This window comes from Sorghum bicolor, chromosome 9 (assembly GCF_000003195.3).
Source record: "Sorghum bicolor cultivar BTx623 chromosome 9, Sorghum_bicolor_NCBIv3, whole genome shotgun sequence".
NCBI classification, from domain to species: Eukaryota; Viridiplantae; Streptophyta; class Magnoliopsida; order Poales; family Poaceae; genus Sorghum; species Sorghum bicolor.
In genome coordinates this window covers 2,474,332-2,492,871 of record NC_012878.2, presented here as the reverse complement: position 1 = coordinate 2,492,871, position 18,540 = coordinate 2,474,332, and the positions used below count along the sequence as shown (strand labels likewise).

At 41.3% G+C, this 18,540-nt stretch overlaps 1 protein-coding gene and 1 long non-coding RNA gene across 2 annotated transcripts; one reads left to right on the top strand and one right to left on the bottom strand.

Moving 5' to 3' along the window:
* Positions 1,848 to 4,523, top strand: LOC110430528. Its single transcript, XR_002447870.1, has 3 exons — positions 1,848 to 2,348; positions 2,552 to 2,659; positions 3,375 to 4,523. It is a non-coding gene; the product is annotated as an uncharacterized LOC110430528 (long non-coding RNA).
* On the bottom strand, positions 5,353 to 12,740 carry LOC8071261 (phosphoinositide phospholipase C 2). Its single transcript, XM_002439167.2, has 4 exons — positions 12,050 to 12,740; positions 7,037 to 7,233; positions 6,816 to 6,951; positions 5,353 to 6,726 (listed from the first exon to the last, which is right to left on the bottom strand). The coding sequence occupies exons 1-4, from the start codon at positions 12,356 to 12,358 to the stop codon at positions 5,560 to 5,562; spliced, it is 1,809 nt and encodes a 602-aa protein (XP_002439212.1). The 5' UTR covers positions 12,359 to 12,740; the 3' UTR covers positions 5,353 to 5,559.

The following is an 18,540-nucleotide window of genomic DNA, read 5'->3' as shown; positions in this document are numbered from 1 at the left end:
GGAATTTCTTTTGTAGTATAGATTGTAAAAGTTACTTTTATTTCATCTCCCACCCCTTTTAAACCCTTGTCCCGTACCCCCGAACGATTAGTTTCTGAAAAGAAAAAAAATGTTGATGAAACATATATAAGGAGAATATAATTCTCATAACTCTCAAAGTTTCAATTACGTATATGTTTTAGTTTGCAAAAAATAAAAAGTAATGTTGTATAACTTTGCATGTTTAATTTATTCCTTAAAGTTATGTTTGGTACCTCAGCTAGTGTAAGTTATGTGTGCACTTTTCAAAAAAATATTGACGTGCGTGTGCGTGAGAGTGCAAAAGAGAAAATTGGTTGCGCGTCGGACGTGCCAAAAGAAAATAAGGCCCACGTGAACGTCTGTTTGAAAAGAGAAAGAGAATGGAACGTCATAGTACTATCCTAAAATGGTATTAGGCGGGATTGATTGTTTCCTAAAAGGGAAATATGATTGGTCGGAAAATTGTTCGCTGAAATCAGTTTGACTGAACGTTCGCAAAATAGTGGTGTCGTCGACTTCGTGGTATCCACCGGGGGGGACTGGCAATATAGGCTGAGACTTAGAGACCAGATGTAGTACTATGGTCTTGTTTAGTTCACTTCAAAAACCAAAAAGATTTTCTGTCACATCGAATCTTTAACCACATGTACGAAGTATTAAATATAAACGAAAATAAAAACTAATTGCATAGTTTACCTGTAAATCGTGAGATGAATATTTTGATTGTTAGTCCATAATTGGATAATATTTGCCACAAACAAACAAAAATGATACAGTAGCGAAATCCAAAATCTTTTCGCATCTAAACAAACCCTATATGGATCAGGATCACCCAAAGAAGGTGTGTAAGCTGTCCAAAGTGAAGGCTCAGGTCAAACAAGTGAAAAGCATCATGATGGAAAACATTGACAGAGCCAGCTCCGCCCCGGTGTCAGCCCTCACACAGCCACTGTCAAGGCCATCGTCGGCCCCGTCTACGACGGCTTCCACGTCATCCTTCTCGACCTGCCCAAGTTCACAGACTGTAATTAAGAAGGACTGAGGGGTCTCTAATCAGATTAGGTTCTCTTCGGATGTTGAAATTGTGCCACAAATAAGGTGATGATTTAAATGAAATGAAATTAGCAAATGTAGATGGAATTTTGTCAAGAAAATTGAGTTGAAATCTTGTCAAATTAGCCTTGTTGTTAAGGATATGGATGGGTTGTCAATGTATTTCAAATGAGATCATTGCTAATATATCTAACTCTATGTATCATTGTTTTTAGTGATTCTTAAATATATCACATCTATGCTTTGTTACTGATGCATATATTATCTTTTAAATATTTTAATTGTACTACCAAAGGTCGCCATAGTGTGCACTGATCTAAAAAATATATCATAAATTTATTGTTTACATATGCATCTCTCAAGTGAAACCATAGCTATAGTTTTTCATATGGACCGGGCATGATGGGCCGACAAGGACACGGCCCGAGAAAACACGGCACTAACCTGGCCTGGCCTGCTAGCCATCGTGCCCGTGCCTGGGCCGCAATGTCGGCCCGTGGGCTGGCCCAGGTAAGGCACGATTTTTGGGTCGACACGATGTGGCCCGGTAATTCACCACTGTTAGATGAGTATCAATGAATCACAACCGTTGGATATCTTTAAAAACTGAAACCGCGTCGCGGTCTTTGCAAAATAGCCCTCCACGTCATCTATCTCTTGATATCCGTCGGATCTCCCGATAGAGAGTCGAAAGCCGTCGGATTGGCTCATGGCGACGTTTCTGTCTAGATCCTTCGAGAAAATTTCAATCGCAAATCTTTCCAACACAGTCCTTTTTCCAATTTGTTTCCAGTCCTCTTCCCCGTACCTCTGATGCCCCTGCTGGCCGCCGCCCTCCGAACGCACACCACCACCCAGTCCGCGGCAACGGCATCGCCCGCGCCGAGGAGGCCATCAGCTCCTCCTCTTCCTCGAGGGCCCCACCTACACACCTAGCAGGGCGCTTTTCTCTTCCTCGACGCGGACACGACGGACAACGTCTCGGACCTGTCCCTCGGCCAGTTGGCCTCCGCCTCCACATCTCCGTTGGCGCCTCCTGCTTCCCCTACAGGCATCTGCGCCTTGCTCTCCTCGGCCCTCCATGTACCGTGCATCGCTAAGGAGCTCCCATCCCTACCGCCGCCGGTGCGAGTGCCGCCAGCGCAGACCACGCTGGGTCATTCCCAGGCCATCACCAAAGATGAAAGACCTCGCGTCCTCTCCTACCCACCAGGCCACCAGTGCCATCAGGCTTCAAATTTTACAACAGCACCAAGCTGATGGAGAATGACAATGTAAGGCTCCACACCTCAATTCATGTGTAATTAAGAATGCAATAGATACTCCGTATTATTAACACTGCTCATATAAGTATTGCTTCTAAAAATCAGTTCAATCTTATCCGCTGTATATATAAATGATAAAATCATAGTAGTGCTCAGTTTGTGCTAATTCTATAGGATATATGCTTGATTACAAATTTATAACATGATTGCAGGCAAAGCTACTGATCCGCTCAATTGGAGTTCCTCAACAAGGAAGGAAAGCAACTTGAGCTATCAGCATTGTCAAAGATTTTCCTCTGTACGCTTGTGCAACTGAAAAGGTAGGTCTGGATACAAGGTTGTTTCAGCAATAGATATGGCTTTTCATTTCTTTAGCAGTTGGAAAAATATAGGTCTGGGTACTTGCATATTGGTCATGATTTCCCAGTTTTAAAATTACTAATTTACTTAAGATTGACCTGTCCCATGATGATATGAAATAGTTGTGAGATACCTGTAAGCTTAACTTCAGAACGAATATTTGATTGTCCTATTTGGTCACATATGAGCAATTTGGTATACAATACAACTGCTTTCTTGCTTACAGACGACACAACCAATCTTTGAGATAATGCACAACTAACCCAAATTGCCCGATAGTAAGATACAAAATATAATGACAATTGGAAAAATGTGTCTGACAAAATTAGCTCTAATAGATAATTTTAGTTTTAGTTTTCTATTCATCATTTAAAGGATAAATTTTTGTATTAACACAAGTGAGCTGCATGTTGCAGCTACGAGATACCCGCCGGTTTAATTTGAAAACAGCAAACGTTGGATTATAGTGTAGATGAAGCAATATCATGGTGACATATAGGCATTTGAAACACAAACTTATATTTATCTGCCAGAGACAAACCTTACTTGTCAGTAGAATTACATTCTTTCTTATACATCCTAATCAAACTTATAGTTTGTAAAAGTTGTTATTTGAATTTACAATATGCATTTCTTCTATTTTTGCTTCATACATATTTTTTATTTTACCTTCAGGTCAAATAGCTTGACAAACAAGAGGTAATATAACTCCTTTGGTTCCTTCTGAAGACTTTATAGGGCAACAAGGAACTTAGAATGAAGTCGCTTCCATGTTAAGAAACAGATAGATCTGCTGACCAATTATCGACCACCAGGGATATTCTCATTTAAGTTTTGCAGTCTCTCCGTTTGGACTCTACCACTGAAAATAAAAAGGTTGCCAGGTGTTAATTTCACAGTTACATGTTCTTCTAAAACCTGTGTCCAGGTATTTGAATTCAGAGTTTTAAGAAAGAGCAGATTGCAATGAACATTTTAGCTCCTTATTAAATGGCAAACTGAGGCCACCCCATGTTGCTATCCCATTTGAGGAAGTTAGTAGCAATCCAACAATTTCTGGAAGCAGCGACTGCGATGCTCACTTTCTTTTACCATTCATATAGATTAATCAATTAATGCTAAACATAGATATACATCACATTTACCCATAACTGCATATTTTTCTGTTAATGTTTCTTCATTATGCAAACAATACACACCATGCTAAAGTATTTCTGGCAGTGTACCCAATAGGTTTCACTGCTAAAGTTATTACATATTAACTGACAAATGTACTAATGAATCTGTTAAGTAGTGCTTCCCCTCCCTGCCATCCTTTTGTTTCAAGTATCTGGCAGGGAGGGGAAGCACTACTTAACAGTCAAGAGATGGCAGGGAGGAGAAGCACTACTTAACAGAAGGTGAGCAGCCGAGAGATAGTGGACGGTTGGCATGTTTGATCGTTTCCTCTGCAGCAGAGTGGTCGACACTCAAGCAGTCCAAGGAAGTGGATGTTCAGTCGAAACCCAGGAAAATTTGGACACCACCTTTGGTGAATACCGTTAACATCAACTGCGATGGAGCCTTCTCTTCAAGCACGTGATCAGGTGGATGGGGGTTTGCTAAGAAGTAATTTCATTTCGTATAGTGTAGCTCATAGCCGGCATTCTTGTAATATGGCTGCTGATGGCCTTGCTCCTCTTTGGGCGAGTTTGAGTCTGGGTACTGATCCGACCTTCAAGGCGCTATGGCACCCTAAACAATCATTTCACAAATACCCCTACATATATAGATAGCATGACATAAGCTATTACAACAATTTATGATTGCTCCACAAATTCTCAATTTTTGTACCATTCAGCTTTAGTGTATTTTCAACTATGACAGAACTTTATATATGCATGTGTACCATATATCTTATGTACATAACATCCAGAATTATGACTATTCATATCTGGAGGGCCATTTGGCGCGGCAACGCCGCGCAATGTTCTAGTCAATACATAACCATCAATTCCTCCTAAACCCTAACTTTTTTTCTCTCCTTTCATTTCCTCACCATGCCCAATCTTGCCTCCTGACACCCGTTCCTCACCGTCTCCGCCCTCTTCTTCCCAAGCCAACCATCACCAGCCACTCCACCCATTCTCCATCTCAAGCTGTCCGGCGTTCCCTGCGTTCGGCATCCTTGCGGCGGTGACGCGCGGCTGGTGGCACGACCTGGCAGCGGCACGAAGAGCAGCTCCGGCCCCCGAGCTCACAAGCGACGACGACAGCACGACGAGTAGCTCTGGCCGCGCGACGGCGTCGCTCGTTCGAGGCGCGTAGCTAGGGGCGTGACATGGGCAGCGTACCCGAGCTCCTACGCGACGACGGTGTGGCGTTGGTGGCAGTAGTGGTGCATCACCGAGCTCCGACGCGGCGACGATGGTGCGGCGCGCGACTTCAAGCTGGCACGGTGGCACGGGGAGGCACGCGGGCTGTCGTGCCCATCGGCACGACACGACACGTCTAACCGGCCATAGGGCCGTGTCTAGGCCGAGGACTCGACACGACGACACTATCAGGCACGGCACGGCGTGCCACCGTGCCGCATAGGGACGTGCCCGTGCCGTGCCGTGCCGGGCGGCCCGTTTGGAAAACTATAACCGTAGCGTTAGCACGGGCATTATACTAGTGATGATAATGATAATCACAGTCCCAGTCACAATCTCAGTATCACGGCAGCCGACAGATAGCACATTCATACACAAGTAAAAACAACAGATAAAAACACCGAACAAAACGGATTCTCTAAATATTCATTGACACACACGATCCATCAGCACCAGACAGAGTGAGAGATTATATATATCATCACTGTTTGGAGTTGGAGTGGCAGTCAGGGGGAGGAGAAGAACTCGAAGCGCATGAGCAGCTTGACGGATCGCAGCGGCTGGCCCTTGTGGTCGGCGAGCCTGACGGAGCGGATCCCAGGGCGGAGCTCCCACACCGGCAGACATGTCTGCCCGCCGAAGTCGTCCTTCTGGTGGTTGTCCGACTCGTGCACCTCCACCCTCAGCAGCGCCAGCTCCGGCGCCGCCAGCGGGAACTCGCCGAACTCGTGGTCCCACGCGGGGATCCAGCTGTCCATCACCACCCGCGTCTGCTCCATCCTCATGTCCGCCGCCACGCCGGCGATGCCCACTCTCACGTAGAAGTCCGGCGGCGAGCACCTGTCGAAGTGCGTCTTGCGGAAGTCGAACCGCCACCCGTCTCCCATGTACACCGTCACCTTCAGCCTCGTCTTCACCGGCAGATCCGCTCGTGTTGGGTCGAACAGCTTGCCGATACCTCCGGCGGGATCGTCGGCGGCGGCGCTGTTCATCAGGATGTCGGGCTTCTTGACGTAGCCGCAGCCGCCGTTCGCCCGGAACATCCCTTGCGTCAGCCAGAGCTTCCTCCCATGGCCCTGCATGTTCGCCGCCACCATCTGAACTCCGTACCTCCACCCCATGAGAGGGTTGTAGTTGGACGACGTGATGCGCGTCGACCGCGGGAAGATGCGCAGCAGATTCCGCTGCGTGAACCTGACGATGTGATCGCCATGGGAGACGATGGCCTTCTCGAACGCCTTCTCGCCGAGGCTGAGGCGCGTCACCTTGTCGGGGTCGACCCGTAGGTCCTGCTCCATGTCGTGCTTCCGTCTGGTGAGCTGAATGGCGATGAGACGCCGGTACTCGTTGTCCGTCCCCTGCCGCGCCTTCTTCTCCGCCTCGGCTTCCGCCGCCTCTTCCTCGGCGCCGGCGGCGGCCTCCTCCTCCGCCGCCGCCGAGTACTTGCCACTGAACTGCTCCGACATCTGATGGGCGGTGGTCTTGTCGTCGGAGATCTCCTCCCCCCAGACGCCCTCCTCCGCCTCCTCCTTGCCGCTCTTGGTCTGGAGGTACTCCTTTGGCGCCTTGGTGGAGATGATGATCTTGCCTTTGAGCTCGTCGGGGGAAGGGAACTCCGCCATCTTCTCCGACTCCGACACGTACAGCATCTCCCCGAAGGTTTCCTTCAGCATCTGCTAGAAACCAAAGCAAGTTAGGGGTTGTCGATCAGTTCTCGCCATCGGATTCAGATGGGAGCAAGCATACGAGCATGCCATGGCACCTTGGCGACATTGGCTTGGAGGTCCGGGGTGAGGTGATCTTCCAGGGTGAGGATGACGGGGAAGGGTGAAGTCACGAAGGCGTGCTCCTTGATGGCCTCCAGACACTTGATCAGCTCCACCGGCGACGTCCATGTCCTGCACCACCGTCGTCGTCATCGTCGTCGTCAGTAGCAAGCAAGAAGCAGCAGGATCGCACAACAACAGAAGCCACACCACCGACCTGCCATGGAGGACCTCGACGTCGTCCTTGCCGGCGTTGGGCCAGAGGTCCAGCTCGATGACCCGGACGCCGTCGTGGAGGGCCTTCACGATGGGCCTCTCGCTGCACCCGCTGCTCAGCTGGTTCCCCGTCAGGTACGAATTGTGGCCCGTGTAGATGAAGTAGTGCGACAGTGGTAAGCCCATGTCCTGGTAAACCTGCACTATTCGTCCATGCGATTTTTTGTTGCATATATGAGTATTTCGTATTATTGTGTATATCGTCACCCAGTGCAATTAATATAAATGAATTAATTTTTTTTACGATGAATAATATATGTGGTCATATGAATGAAATAATAAAGTGAAATTCCAAGGCGAGGAGATATAAAAAGTAAAGTTTCTGTCTAGTAAAAACGTTAAATAAATGTAAATAAGGGATAGGAATGTAATTATAATTATTAACAACAGACAAAAGGGGGGTTTAGATGGTCATCGCGTGCCTAACCTAACTGCGATGTTTGGTAAAGCACAACTTGCATCAACACCAAATCCAATCATATTCTTACATGTATATTACGGGTCACGCGTGCATTAAGCATTTCAATCCTTGTAGGTCCTTAGCCTTCTTTTTGTCTAGGTGACACTTTAATTTTCTGCATGTTTCTTTTTCGTTGTGAGGTGGGTGACACTTGCTTTTACAAGAATCTAATCACACCGGATCAACTAGTCAGCACTATCATTTTGGTGAGCTTGTCAAAAAAGTTCCAACTATACGAATTTTTGCTCAGCTGACTAGATTTCTTTTGGTGTATCCTATCTATTTGGGTTCATGTCATTGATTTGAATGGGTGCTCGTATTTTTCAAATTTATCATAGGGATTAAGTACGACTATTCGTTTAGTGGTAGATAATTTGTCACAATAGCAGAACATCGCTTGTCTAAAAAGCCATGGACGAAATTACTGTTCACTAATTTGTTATAGAGAAAAATATGAATGGCTGACAGATTCGGTACATAAGCTTAAACGAACATGCTCTAATTAATCTTGAAATATACCATCTCTTTCTTTGCATGTGCTCGTAAAGGTAAAATGTGTATACATGCATTTATTATATCGAGTGTGCGTACATGTATGTGAACCTTAGAATACCTATATAGAGATTTGCCAAAAAAAAGTTATGTACCTTATCTCTAGCTACATATGCATATGGATGCATGTGTTGTCTTGTATGTTAGTCAGATTTAGTTCATTTTTCTACTAAATTAATCATGTGTGTTAAGTTTATTTTAGCAAGTTTTGGATGAACAAATAACCCACAACAATTGGTACTACCTCTACTATCTATGATCTTATTATTCTTAATTGAGAAGAATTCTGCAATACATCATGCCTTTGTCAAAGATACAGGCATAGCATGATGGCAATCCTAACCAAATGCGTAGGCCAATGGTGAGTCAGCTCGCCTCTTGAGCCGATATTAGAGTTCGGTTATTATCACTAACCATAGTCAAAAGATAAAGGCACATACATGGCACGGTGTTATTGTTTAATCTGGTTTACCCACCCACTATGGGTTTCCAAATTGCAACATGCATATGTATGTTGCCAGCCTTAGGTTGGCTACTTTGGCTTCACTGTCACTGGTAACTATCCTGATTCCATACTCCAAAAAGATATGGCAGCAACTAGCCAACTACTGCATGCTTTGTTTTGGTTATTTTTTTTATATATGTACAAAACGTACTAGAAATACCCTTAGCTTGCAAAACGTAAGAAAAGTACCTTTTGGGTTTTGCTTCACTCACTTCTTTAAAGAAAGGACAAGGCATGGAATTTGTGTAGTCAAACTTTTTCTTAGGGTTGTTAATTTGTGTTTTAAACCATGTAATAACTAGCAACTTAGCAAGGTAGTCAAAATACTTTTGAATAATATAATAAGCATGTAAAGTCTTGAAAACTTGGGAGACAATGAAAATTCAAAATTAGAATAGAAACAAAAGAAGATAGTGTAACATTTCTATCGTGATCAGCATCAAGAGCTATTAGCTATATTAATATAATTGTGATAAGAAGAAATACTTCAACTGACATTAATATCTAAAATTATGACCGGAGCAAAAACTATAGCTGGATTGACTTATTATTTGTGATCGGGTGGTGACTGAAGGAAGTATCTTTTTAAATACTTCAATTGGTCATAAATCTCTAAAAATTATGTACATGACGACAATACAAGAGTGATATTACCAGACCTTATATGAATAATGATTTCATGATATAACTATTGGTTTAAGATAAAATATTTTTATATTGATACCACTAGTCAATAAAGTTAGAAAAGTTTTACTGCAGCGAACATAGAGGAAACCTCTTTTGTGGAAGTGTGCCAAGAAGAAGAAACCAAATAACATATTGCGAAGTGTGCCATGAAGAGGAAACCTGATGTCAAATAACTTATCTTCTGATTCTTTTTGTTGTTTACTGCACTACTTGCTCTATGTTCGGCAAATATATTTTCAAATGTCTACCAAAATTATTGCTAAACTTGACGAGTGCAATGAGCCTTCAAAGTTTTAGACAAAAAGAATTCAAACCTGAGCAAGTACATTAACCACTGGAATATGGGCATTTGAACAGAACTATCAAGTGATTTTTGCCAATGTGCCAACAAAAATTCTAAGCGGTAGGGATATATATATATATACAAAACAAAAGGTGAGAGAAGAGTCTCCAGGGATCTTAATCTTGTGTAATACTATTATACTTCCTCTGTCCAAAAAAGTGTAATTCTAGATCTAGTCAAAGTCAAATTACTTTAAATCTATGTTTATAGAAAAAGTATGCCAACAATTATGACTTTAAATAGGTTATGAATCTAACTATTACTTATATGATATTATAAATATTTCTAATTATTTTTATAAAAATGGCAAGCTAAAGATAGATTGACTAAGCATTGTAGCCATAATTGCACTCCTTTTGGGAGGAATTAATGGAGTATATTGGAGCATGGACACTACAGTATGGTGGATTATTTTTGTGAAAGGCGTGTTGCATTGCAAAAGAGTTGCAATTTTTGTAGGTTTCAATTTTAAACTGTCAAAAATATGTTCTTTTGTTGGTTGGTGGGTACGCGGGTGGGAGGGGGAAGAGTGGCATTCCCGAGAAAATTGGTATCTATGAATATTGAATAGTGCTTTTTAATAGTAAAACATTATACATGTAGTTATACTAGTGGATATATTTTCATATAACTGTAAATATCGAAAACAATGAAGACTCAGAACTTTGAAAAACAAAGACTAGACCTTTTTTTCTGATGCGATTTTCCAAATTTATTCCAGTAAGATCCGGTGTTAATATTTCCGTGGTAGTGAACATGCCTATTAATAACAAGGCATCCCACGACTATAAGATTTTGTAAATCTCTAGCTTTGCTAGCTTGGTGTCCCGCGGAGCTCATAGGGTAAATGTGTGTGCATCTATACAAGCATTTGCGTCTGTAATATGTTTCATCACATTAAAAGGAACAAACATAACCATTATTAAACTTATATTTTTTAGACGTAAAGTAAGTTCTGGAAATATGTGTTACATCACGAAATGGATGTATGAGTTGCATTATTAAGGCTAATGACATATGAAGTGACACATAAATCTCGAAAAAAAATGATACAATGATTCTTCTTTGTACTAGAGAGTCACATCGACCACAAGCTCACCACAAGTTATATAGAAGCTCACTGTCAAGTGATTGTTGCCAACGTACCTACTAGGCTAGCTATTATCTCAAGTTATTTCTAATTAACCAATTTGGACATTTGACAAAGAAAAGGTAGATGAGAGAACCTGCTCATAAGGGATTTTGATAAAGTTCTGTTTGGCACACCTTCAACTCTAAGAATTCCTGCATTTGAAATCGAAATCTCTCATGCACCTTGGAGTTTTAGTTGAAGCTATGTTAAAGCCAAACTACAGCTCCTAATCTTGAAGCTTGTTACTGGTCTTAAAAATCATGGCTGAAAATACTGTTCGTTGATTTATTGTAAGAGAAAAACTACTAAAACAAATGAACAAGCTCCATGGTTTGTTAGGGACTGTTTAGTTACGGGCGGTAAAGTTTACCGCCAGTTACATCAAATATTTAGACTGCATGAAGTACTAAATGTAAACTATTTACGAAACTAAAAACACAGCTAGAGAGTAATTTGCGAGACGAATCTTTTAAGTCTATAATTGGATATTAATTACCAAATAAAACAAAAATTCTACCGTATATATTAAACTTTAACAACACCAACCAAACACGTCATAGTACCACTTTTAGTAGTACTGCAGATGGTTAGCACGTGCTGGTTCATATGGTCCTACTGTAGATGGTTAGTACGTGCTGGTTCATGCTGGGCTTGGAAGGACAGTGCACATGGGCTCAACAGTGCATGGATTGTACAGCTTGCCCCTGATTCCCGGCACAAGTCGTGACTATGAACTGTATCGTTGACCTAACGGCAAGCTTTTTAATCCTCCAAATAAAACCCTATCCCTTTCTTGAAATAATGGTCCCAAATATACCAGTCAATACGACATGCTACTATTCATGTGGCCAGAAAACAAAGTAATGATTAACAATCATTTTTGCTTTTTTTAAGAAAAAGAAAATCCTAAAAATGTTTTCATAAATGCGCGCATGGTGCATGTACACAATTGCAGAAGTCGTAGATGTTGTCGTCAGGTCTGCATGACTATGTTCAACTCTGTAGGACTAAAACCATATAATATATACTGTAGATATATACAGATATAGATATATAGAGATATAAATAGATAGTCTTTGCTGATATACTGATATAATATATTAGTAATAAACTATATTATTGAGAATCGAACCATAACATGGTATATGTGGATGTATGTTTTTATAGGATTCTTAGAACGAAAAAATAAACAGAGAGAGCAAAAGTTCATGAACTGAAGAGATTTTTTTTTTTAAAAAAAAAGGATAGGTAAGTTGAAGGAAAAGGAAAACTCACCCCTCGGCGCGGGTCGAGGGCGGCGTTGGCGTCGCTGAAGAGCCAGCGGTGGAAGCCCTCGGCGGTGAGGCCGCCCTTCTTGAGCAGCCTCTGCTCCGCCGCGAACGCCATCACCTCCTTGGCCGCCGCGTCGGCGCCGGCCTCCGTCTCCCCCTGCACCTCCCGCAGGAGCCTCCGCAGCGCCTCCTCCCCGACCACGCCGCCGCCGTCGGCGTACGCCTGGAACACGTCCCTCACCGCCTCCGACGGCTCGTTCGACGCCGCCCGGAACCGCCGCAGGAAGCAGCAGACCCTGTACGTCGTCGTCATGGCCGCCGCGCCGGCCAGTCAACGGCTTCTAGCTACCTCCGATCCTTCTTGCTATATATGCTGCTAACTACTGCGTGCTGCTTCCTGCTGCAATATGACTCATCAGTCCTTGAGCTAGCTAGCTACAAGATGTGTGTGTGTATATATGCCACTGTTGGATTTTGTCATTTGTAGATATATATATAGAGAGAGATAGATGGTAGTGGTGGAGCAGTTCTTGCCGGCCTGCTGTGGCCGGTCCTAATATATAGAGTGGAGCTATAGCATGAGCCGGTAGTAGACACAGAGCATGCATGTGTGGTCACCAAGCGTGCATGGATCAGACAAATTGACACGTTAAGTACAGATGGTGTGTGTGAGAGACCACATTGAGGTGTTGAGCTGCAACGAATCGTATGTATATATATCTTCCTTGTGTCGATCGATCGACAAAAACACCTTTTTTTTTTAAAGTCTTCGGTAAGGTGTGGGAAATGGGGATAACGACACACACACACACAAGCATCTAGGCCTAACTGACACAAATACCACCAATTAGTTTCTATAGCTACCACATTAGTTTCTTTGGTTTTTTTTTTCCAACTTCACTTGTTAGAGGAGCCATATTACTTACTCACGGACCCACATAATACAAGGGCCCACTTGTCATTGCTAATTTTTTTTCCGTACCCTTCTATTCTGTTCCTCTCGACCTATCCTCGCAACCTATTCCTAATCTCGGGTTAGCCCTACCCTCATGACCTTTGCACTCCGTAGTGCCATTGTCCCCATGTCGCTCCTCCTCTCAACGTTGATAACGGCGCCCAGTAGGCGGCAACAATTCCAACAGAGATCGCGTCCCTTCAGAGCCGACGACCTGCGCTTCGGGGCCTGCTACAGTCCGGCCGTTCGGAGCGAAGCCACTGTCCGGCACCTGTTTTCCGCCCAAAAATTTGTTTCCCATCCAAAAGTTTGTACCCATACAGTAGTTGAGAGGACCGGAAGCACACATCATATATAGCGCGCGCTCCAAAGTGGGAGGACAGGGAGCAGCTTTTGGGCGCCTGCGGAACCAGATTTTTTTTACGTGCCAAACAAATTTAAAAACTAATAACTACTAAATCGAGTATCTAAATCAAATTCTGATTGCTCTTATAGTGCGTGCTTCAAAACAAGACCCCACATGAATATATTTATATAAATTTTAATTATGAACATTAATTTCACAAAGATAGAACATTTGTTTTACTGAGCAGAGACAATGTTCTAGATTTAAAAAACAATGTTCTGCCTTCGTAAAATAATGTTCTACTTTTCCAAGAATAGTATTCTAGTTTTTAAGATTAGAAAATGAGTATTATATATATATATATATATATAAAAATAAGTACATAACATAAACCAAATAATAATGAAAAATCTTCAGCAGATCATAAGGAAAAAAAAGAAACATGTAATAGAAAAAATTAAAGAACATCATGTTGTGTTGCCATGGCCCATGAACAACATTGCACATACTTGGTTCCGGAAATTAATTAGCATAGATGCAAAAAAAAATTAGCATAGATAAGACATGCATGCACAAACTAGAATAAAGTCTGTCTATTCTATATGATCAGGGTAGCACAGCTGAGGCTGTCCATCCTACAGGGCCCACATCATCCATATATTCTCCACTTTCATCAACAAAATTTAAAAAGTCATAGCTCCTAAACTAAATATCTAAATCAAAATCCGATTACACTATAGTGTTTCTTATAATAAATCCTTCAAAACAAGATCTCACATGGATATATTTAGATAAAATTGTATTAATAAACATTTATCTTATAAAGATATAATATTTTTATTTATGATAGACAATGTTCTAGGTTCATAAAATAAATGTTCCATCTTCGTAAGAAAAATGTTCTCAGTTTAAAAAATAGTGTTCTAGTTTAGATTCATGAAACTGATATTATAATATTTAAAATAAATAAATACATCATGTAAACAAAAAAAAATAAAATCTAGAGCAAAGCATAAGGAAAAAAATACGTAATAGAGAAAAATTTAAAAGAACATCATATGGATAGTTTTAAAACATCCTAAAAATAAACTATAAAACATCACATGTGTACTAAACTGAACATCACTAAATACACTATAAAAAACACTACTAAATACATTATGGAACATCGTATATATATTACGTGAACATCACTAGATATATCATAGAACACCACATGTGTACTAAAGCGAACATCACTAAATTCACAATAGAACATCACTCAACACATTATAGAACATTGTATGTACACTAAGTAAATATCGCTGAATTAACCATAAAACTTAATGTATTATAGAACATCGCATATGATGCAAAAAAAGATTAATAACAAAAAAAGATTAAGAAATAAAATATGAATAAAAGGAAACATAATTAAAAATTAAAAGAAAAAACAAAATCAAAAGAAAAAAAGTAAAAAATAGAACATCAGCACGTGAACATCAAAGAAAATAATAACAATAAGAAAAAAGATAAAATATACAAAACAAAGGATAATATAAAACAAAAAATGAAATAAAAATAAAGCACAAAAAAGATAGAAAAAGAATCAAATGGAATATAAAATAAAAAAAAGAAAGAAAAAGGAAAGAAATTAAAGCAAAGAAACAAAGAAAGATTAAGAAATAAAACATGAATAAAAGAAAACATAATTAAAAAAATAAAAGGAAAAACAAAATCAAAAGAAAAAATAAAAAAATAGAACATCAGCACGTAAACATCAAAGAAAAATAATAAGAATAAGAAAAAAAAGATAAAGATACAAAACAAAGAATAATATAAAACAAAAAAGGAAAATAAAAATAAAGCACAAAAAAGATAAAAAAGAACCAAACGGAATATAAAATGAAAAAAAGAAAGAAAAAAGAAAAGAAATTAAAGAAAAAATATAGCAAGAAAAAGAAAAAGAAACAAAAAAAAGAGAAGAAAACTAACAGCAACGATCGGGAGGGAAAAAGAAAAGAAATATAAAAAGAAAGAAAAGAAAAAGAAAGAAAAAACAAAAAGAAATAAATAAAAAAGAAAACGTACGTACCTGTCAACCTGTCACGTGCGCGCGCGGGAATCATCGGACGACGTCTCCGGTCCGGACGTTCGGACCGGAAGATTGTCGCTGCGCTTCTCCTTCTCGACGTCGGCAATGGCGCCTGGTAGCAAATCCCTTGGAGCTCACGCCCCTTCCATTACCATTGAAGTCATCGCTGAAAATACTATTCGCTAATTTATTACAAGAGAAAAACATTGTTGATTGGTTAAAAAAATACGGCTTATATATAAGACTAGCGAATTGAGCCTGACTTGCTGCACTCCTCCCTGATGTCGTTAGTTGTGTTCCCAGTAGCGATTATTTTGAGTGGCTCTTGCCCGTCTCTATTTCCATCCTCCTCTTCTCCCTCGCTTCCTTTTATATATCCTAGGGATCCAACAACCACAAGATATGTCTATCTATCGCCGATGAGGGAGTTTCTCCATCGATGCATCCATAGCACTGCCTCAACCGAGAAGAATAACTGAGGATAGGAGCATAAACAGTTGCCTTGTTGGAGCCGCTCTAAATACTGGTTACATCTAGAGGCAACAACAAGAAATGCCATATGTATGTTTACTCTTTCTATTGCACAACAATAGAAGAGAACAGTTTGTCTAAGCCAATTCAAACCGGTACCTATGGTCATCATCTGCTCCTTTCAGCCGATGGTGGTCTAGCTCCAACCGGTCCCTATACAACAAGCAAGCTCTATCAGCAGGTTAGCATATGTCACAATTGCGCAGGATACCGTATATATCCTGTGCATGCATGTCACTGACAAGTGGGACTAATCTCAGGTTTGAGTCATCAATAGAAATGATTACAAGAAAGAAGGTTATTAATTTGTAGGTCCCCATCCAGATGCGGTGGTAGATGCAAGATGTGGCAACATTTGTTGTTTTGCTCGCCACTTTCCAACTGATTGATGCACAACAACGACCTCAGCTAGCAAATTGCGGTTTCCAGTAGCGTTTTACACAGCAGTTCATTCGTTGCCACCAAACAGGCCGATGGCACGTCCATTGTTGCTTATGCACGCACTGCTGCCAAATTCTTTGCCCCGTCAGATAGCAGCTGTTGGAGATATATGTGTTCAATGCATGCATGGCACCATTGAAACCACATGTGAGCTAGCTACTAGCCTTGTGCATGTCGCCTTCGTGCATGATTGCCTTGGCTCCTCTTTCCACTACACATATCCTTGTTTTGCACAGTGCCAAAACCAAAGGTGTGGTGATCCCAGACACTAGCAAATTTTATTAACATAAGGATGGGAGCTCTGCCATTCAATTAATAAGAAAAGAAAATTATAATGGGAGAACCACACCACGCCTAATTAACCAGGGCACATGAACGGCAGCACATCTTGGCACATACACATATCAATATGCTTGCAACTCATATTACTTTGTTTCTTAAATATACAAGAAGTGTATTAAGGGCATGTTTGGTTCCCACCCTAGGAAATGCGCCCAGGCCAGGCATCAACACCAGACGTTCAATTGGGGTGATGCGGCTGCCTGGCGGACGCTCCTAGACGACGGGGGGGGGGGGGGGGGGGGGGGGGGGGTGTTTAACACTTCAACGAGGGGATTGATCCTCACATGATTTTATTGAATATAGCTCAAGTTACATAGTTACAGAAACTCTGTACAGGGGGTTTTCGCAAGAGGAAAAATCCTACATGGCATACATACATATGGATAGAGTGAGGTTACATAGATTCTGAGTTTATCGCCAGTTCAAGGATTCTGGTCCAATCTTCTATAACACTCTTTTGCTTCTCTTGGTTCCTAGACGAGGGTGTATCCAAACACACCATAAATTGTTGCAGATACCTACTTGAAATACATTTGACGACTGATGAGAGTAGTAATGGATGCCCTGCGGCAGGTTTTCACTTGAGAGCAAGGTGGATATTCTGCGCTTCCATACGTGGATACACTTGTGCTGTTCAAAGTACGTAGGACGCTTGTCTATTTCTGTTGAGCTTCAATCCGTAGCTTTATTATATTATTATTGTCAGTGAGAAAACGAATGGTTATGCATTGCTGATCGGTCATCAATAAGAGTTGTGACAAGACAACTATCTGATATTCTGACATTTGGGGCCGCACATTTCAAAGGGATTATGACTGTGTGTGTGAAAGAGATGTTTTTCAGGGGAAAATAATAAATGAAAGAGAGACATGTACTAGAGTATATATGATGGGCCGGGGACCAAACCGAATAATAATAAAATGAATAAATAAATTTCCTGTGGGTTGTACGTGTCCAGCCATCCGCCATTGCCGGCCAGTCAGTTCGATCTACGCCCATGTCAGGGTTTTGTTAGAAGAAGAACGTATTTTTTTTTCCTGATGCGCTGGTGTGGTTATACGCACGATGGCACGTAGACTTGTAATCTAGTACGTACAAGTGTACACCTAACACCTGATCGATCGAGTCAAGTTTGTCTTGGAATCATTCATCAGATCGATGATGTGTATGCATAGTACGTAAAATAGTTCATCCAATGGATATCAAAACTATATATGTACACATCCGCGCTCACAAGCTCTAGTAGCCGTCCAAGTGTTTGCTAGCTCGATCCATCTCGTTGTGCGTCGCTAAAACTAATCAAGGAGCTGATCTCGGCACTAAAACAAGTACTATAGTACTAACTTGTCGTTGCTGGTATATATATTAGTATTGACTTATCTCGTTCGTGTCCAATGGGATGAGGCCTGCTGGCGTATATTGACATGTTTTTTTTAATGCAAGCGTATATTGACATGTTGCTTTCCTGTAAATGCGTAATCTACGTTACCCTCTCTTGCCGAAAGAGACATGTCACATGTGCAAACTTTACTCACATCGAGCAACTCCAACAGCTTGCTAAAACTCACTTGACAAATCTATAGTTTTGTCAAGTCTCAAAACCAAATGCCAAGTGAAAAAAGAGGCATTTTCCAACAATTTGCTATTTGGGTTTGAGATAAAAGAACTGGGCATCCTAGAATTTTTGCCAAAATCACAAAATTGAGCCTCCAACAAGTTGGCAAATTGGGATACACGTGATGCCAAGCGATGGAGGACTTGCATATTTACCAAGTGAAGGGGGAATTTTGCCAAGCTCACAAAACT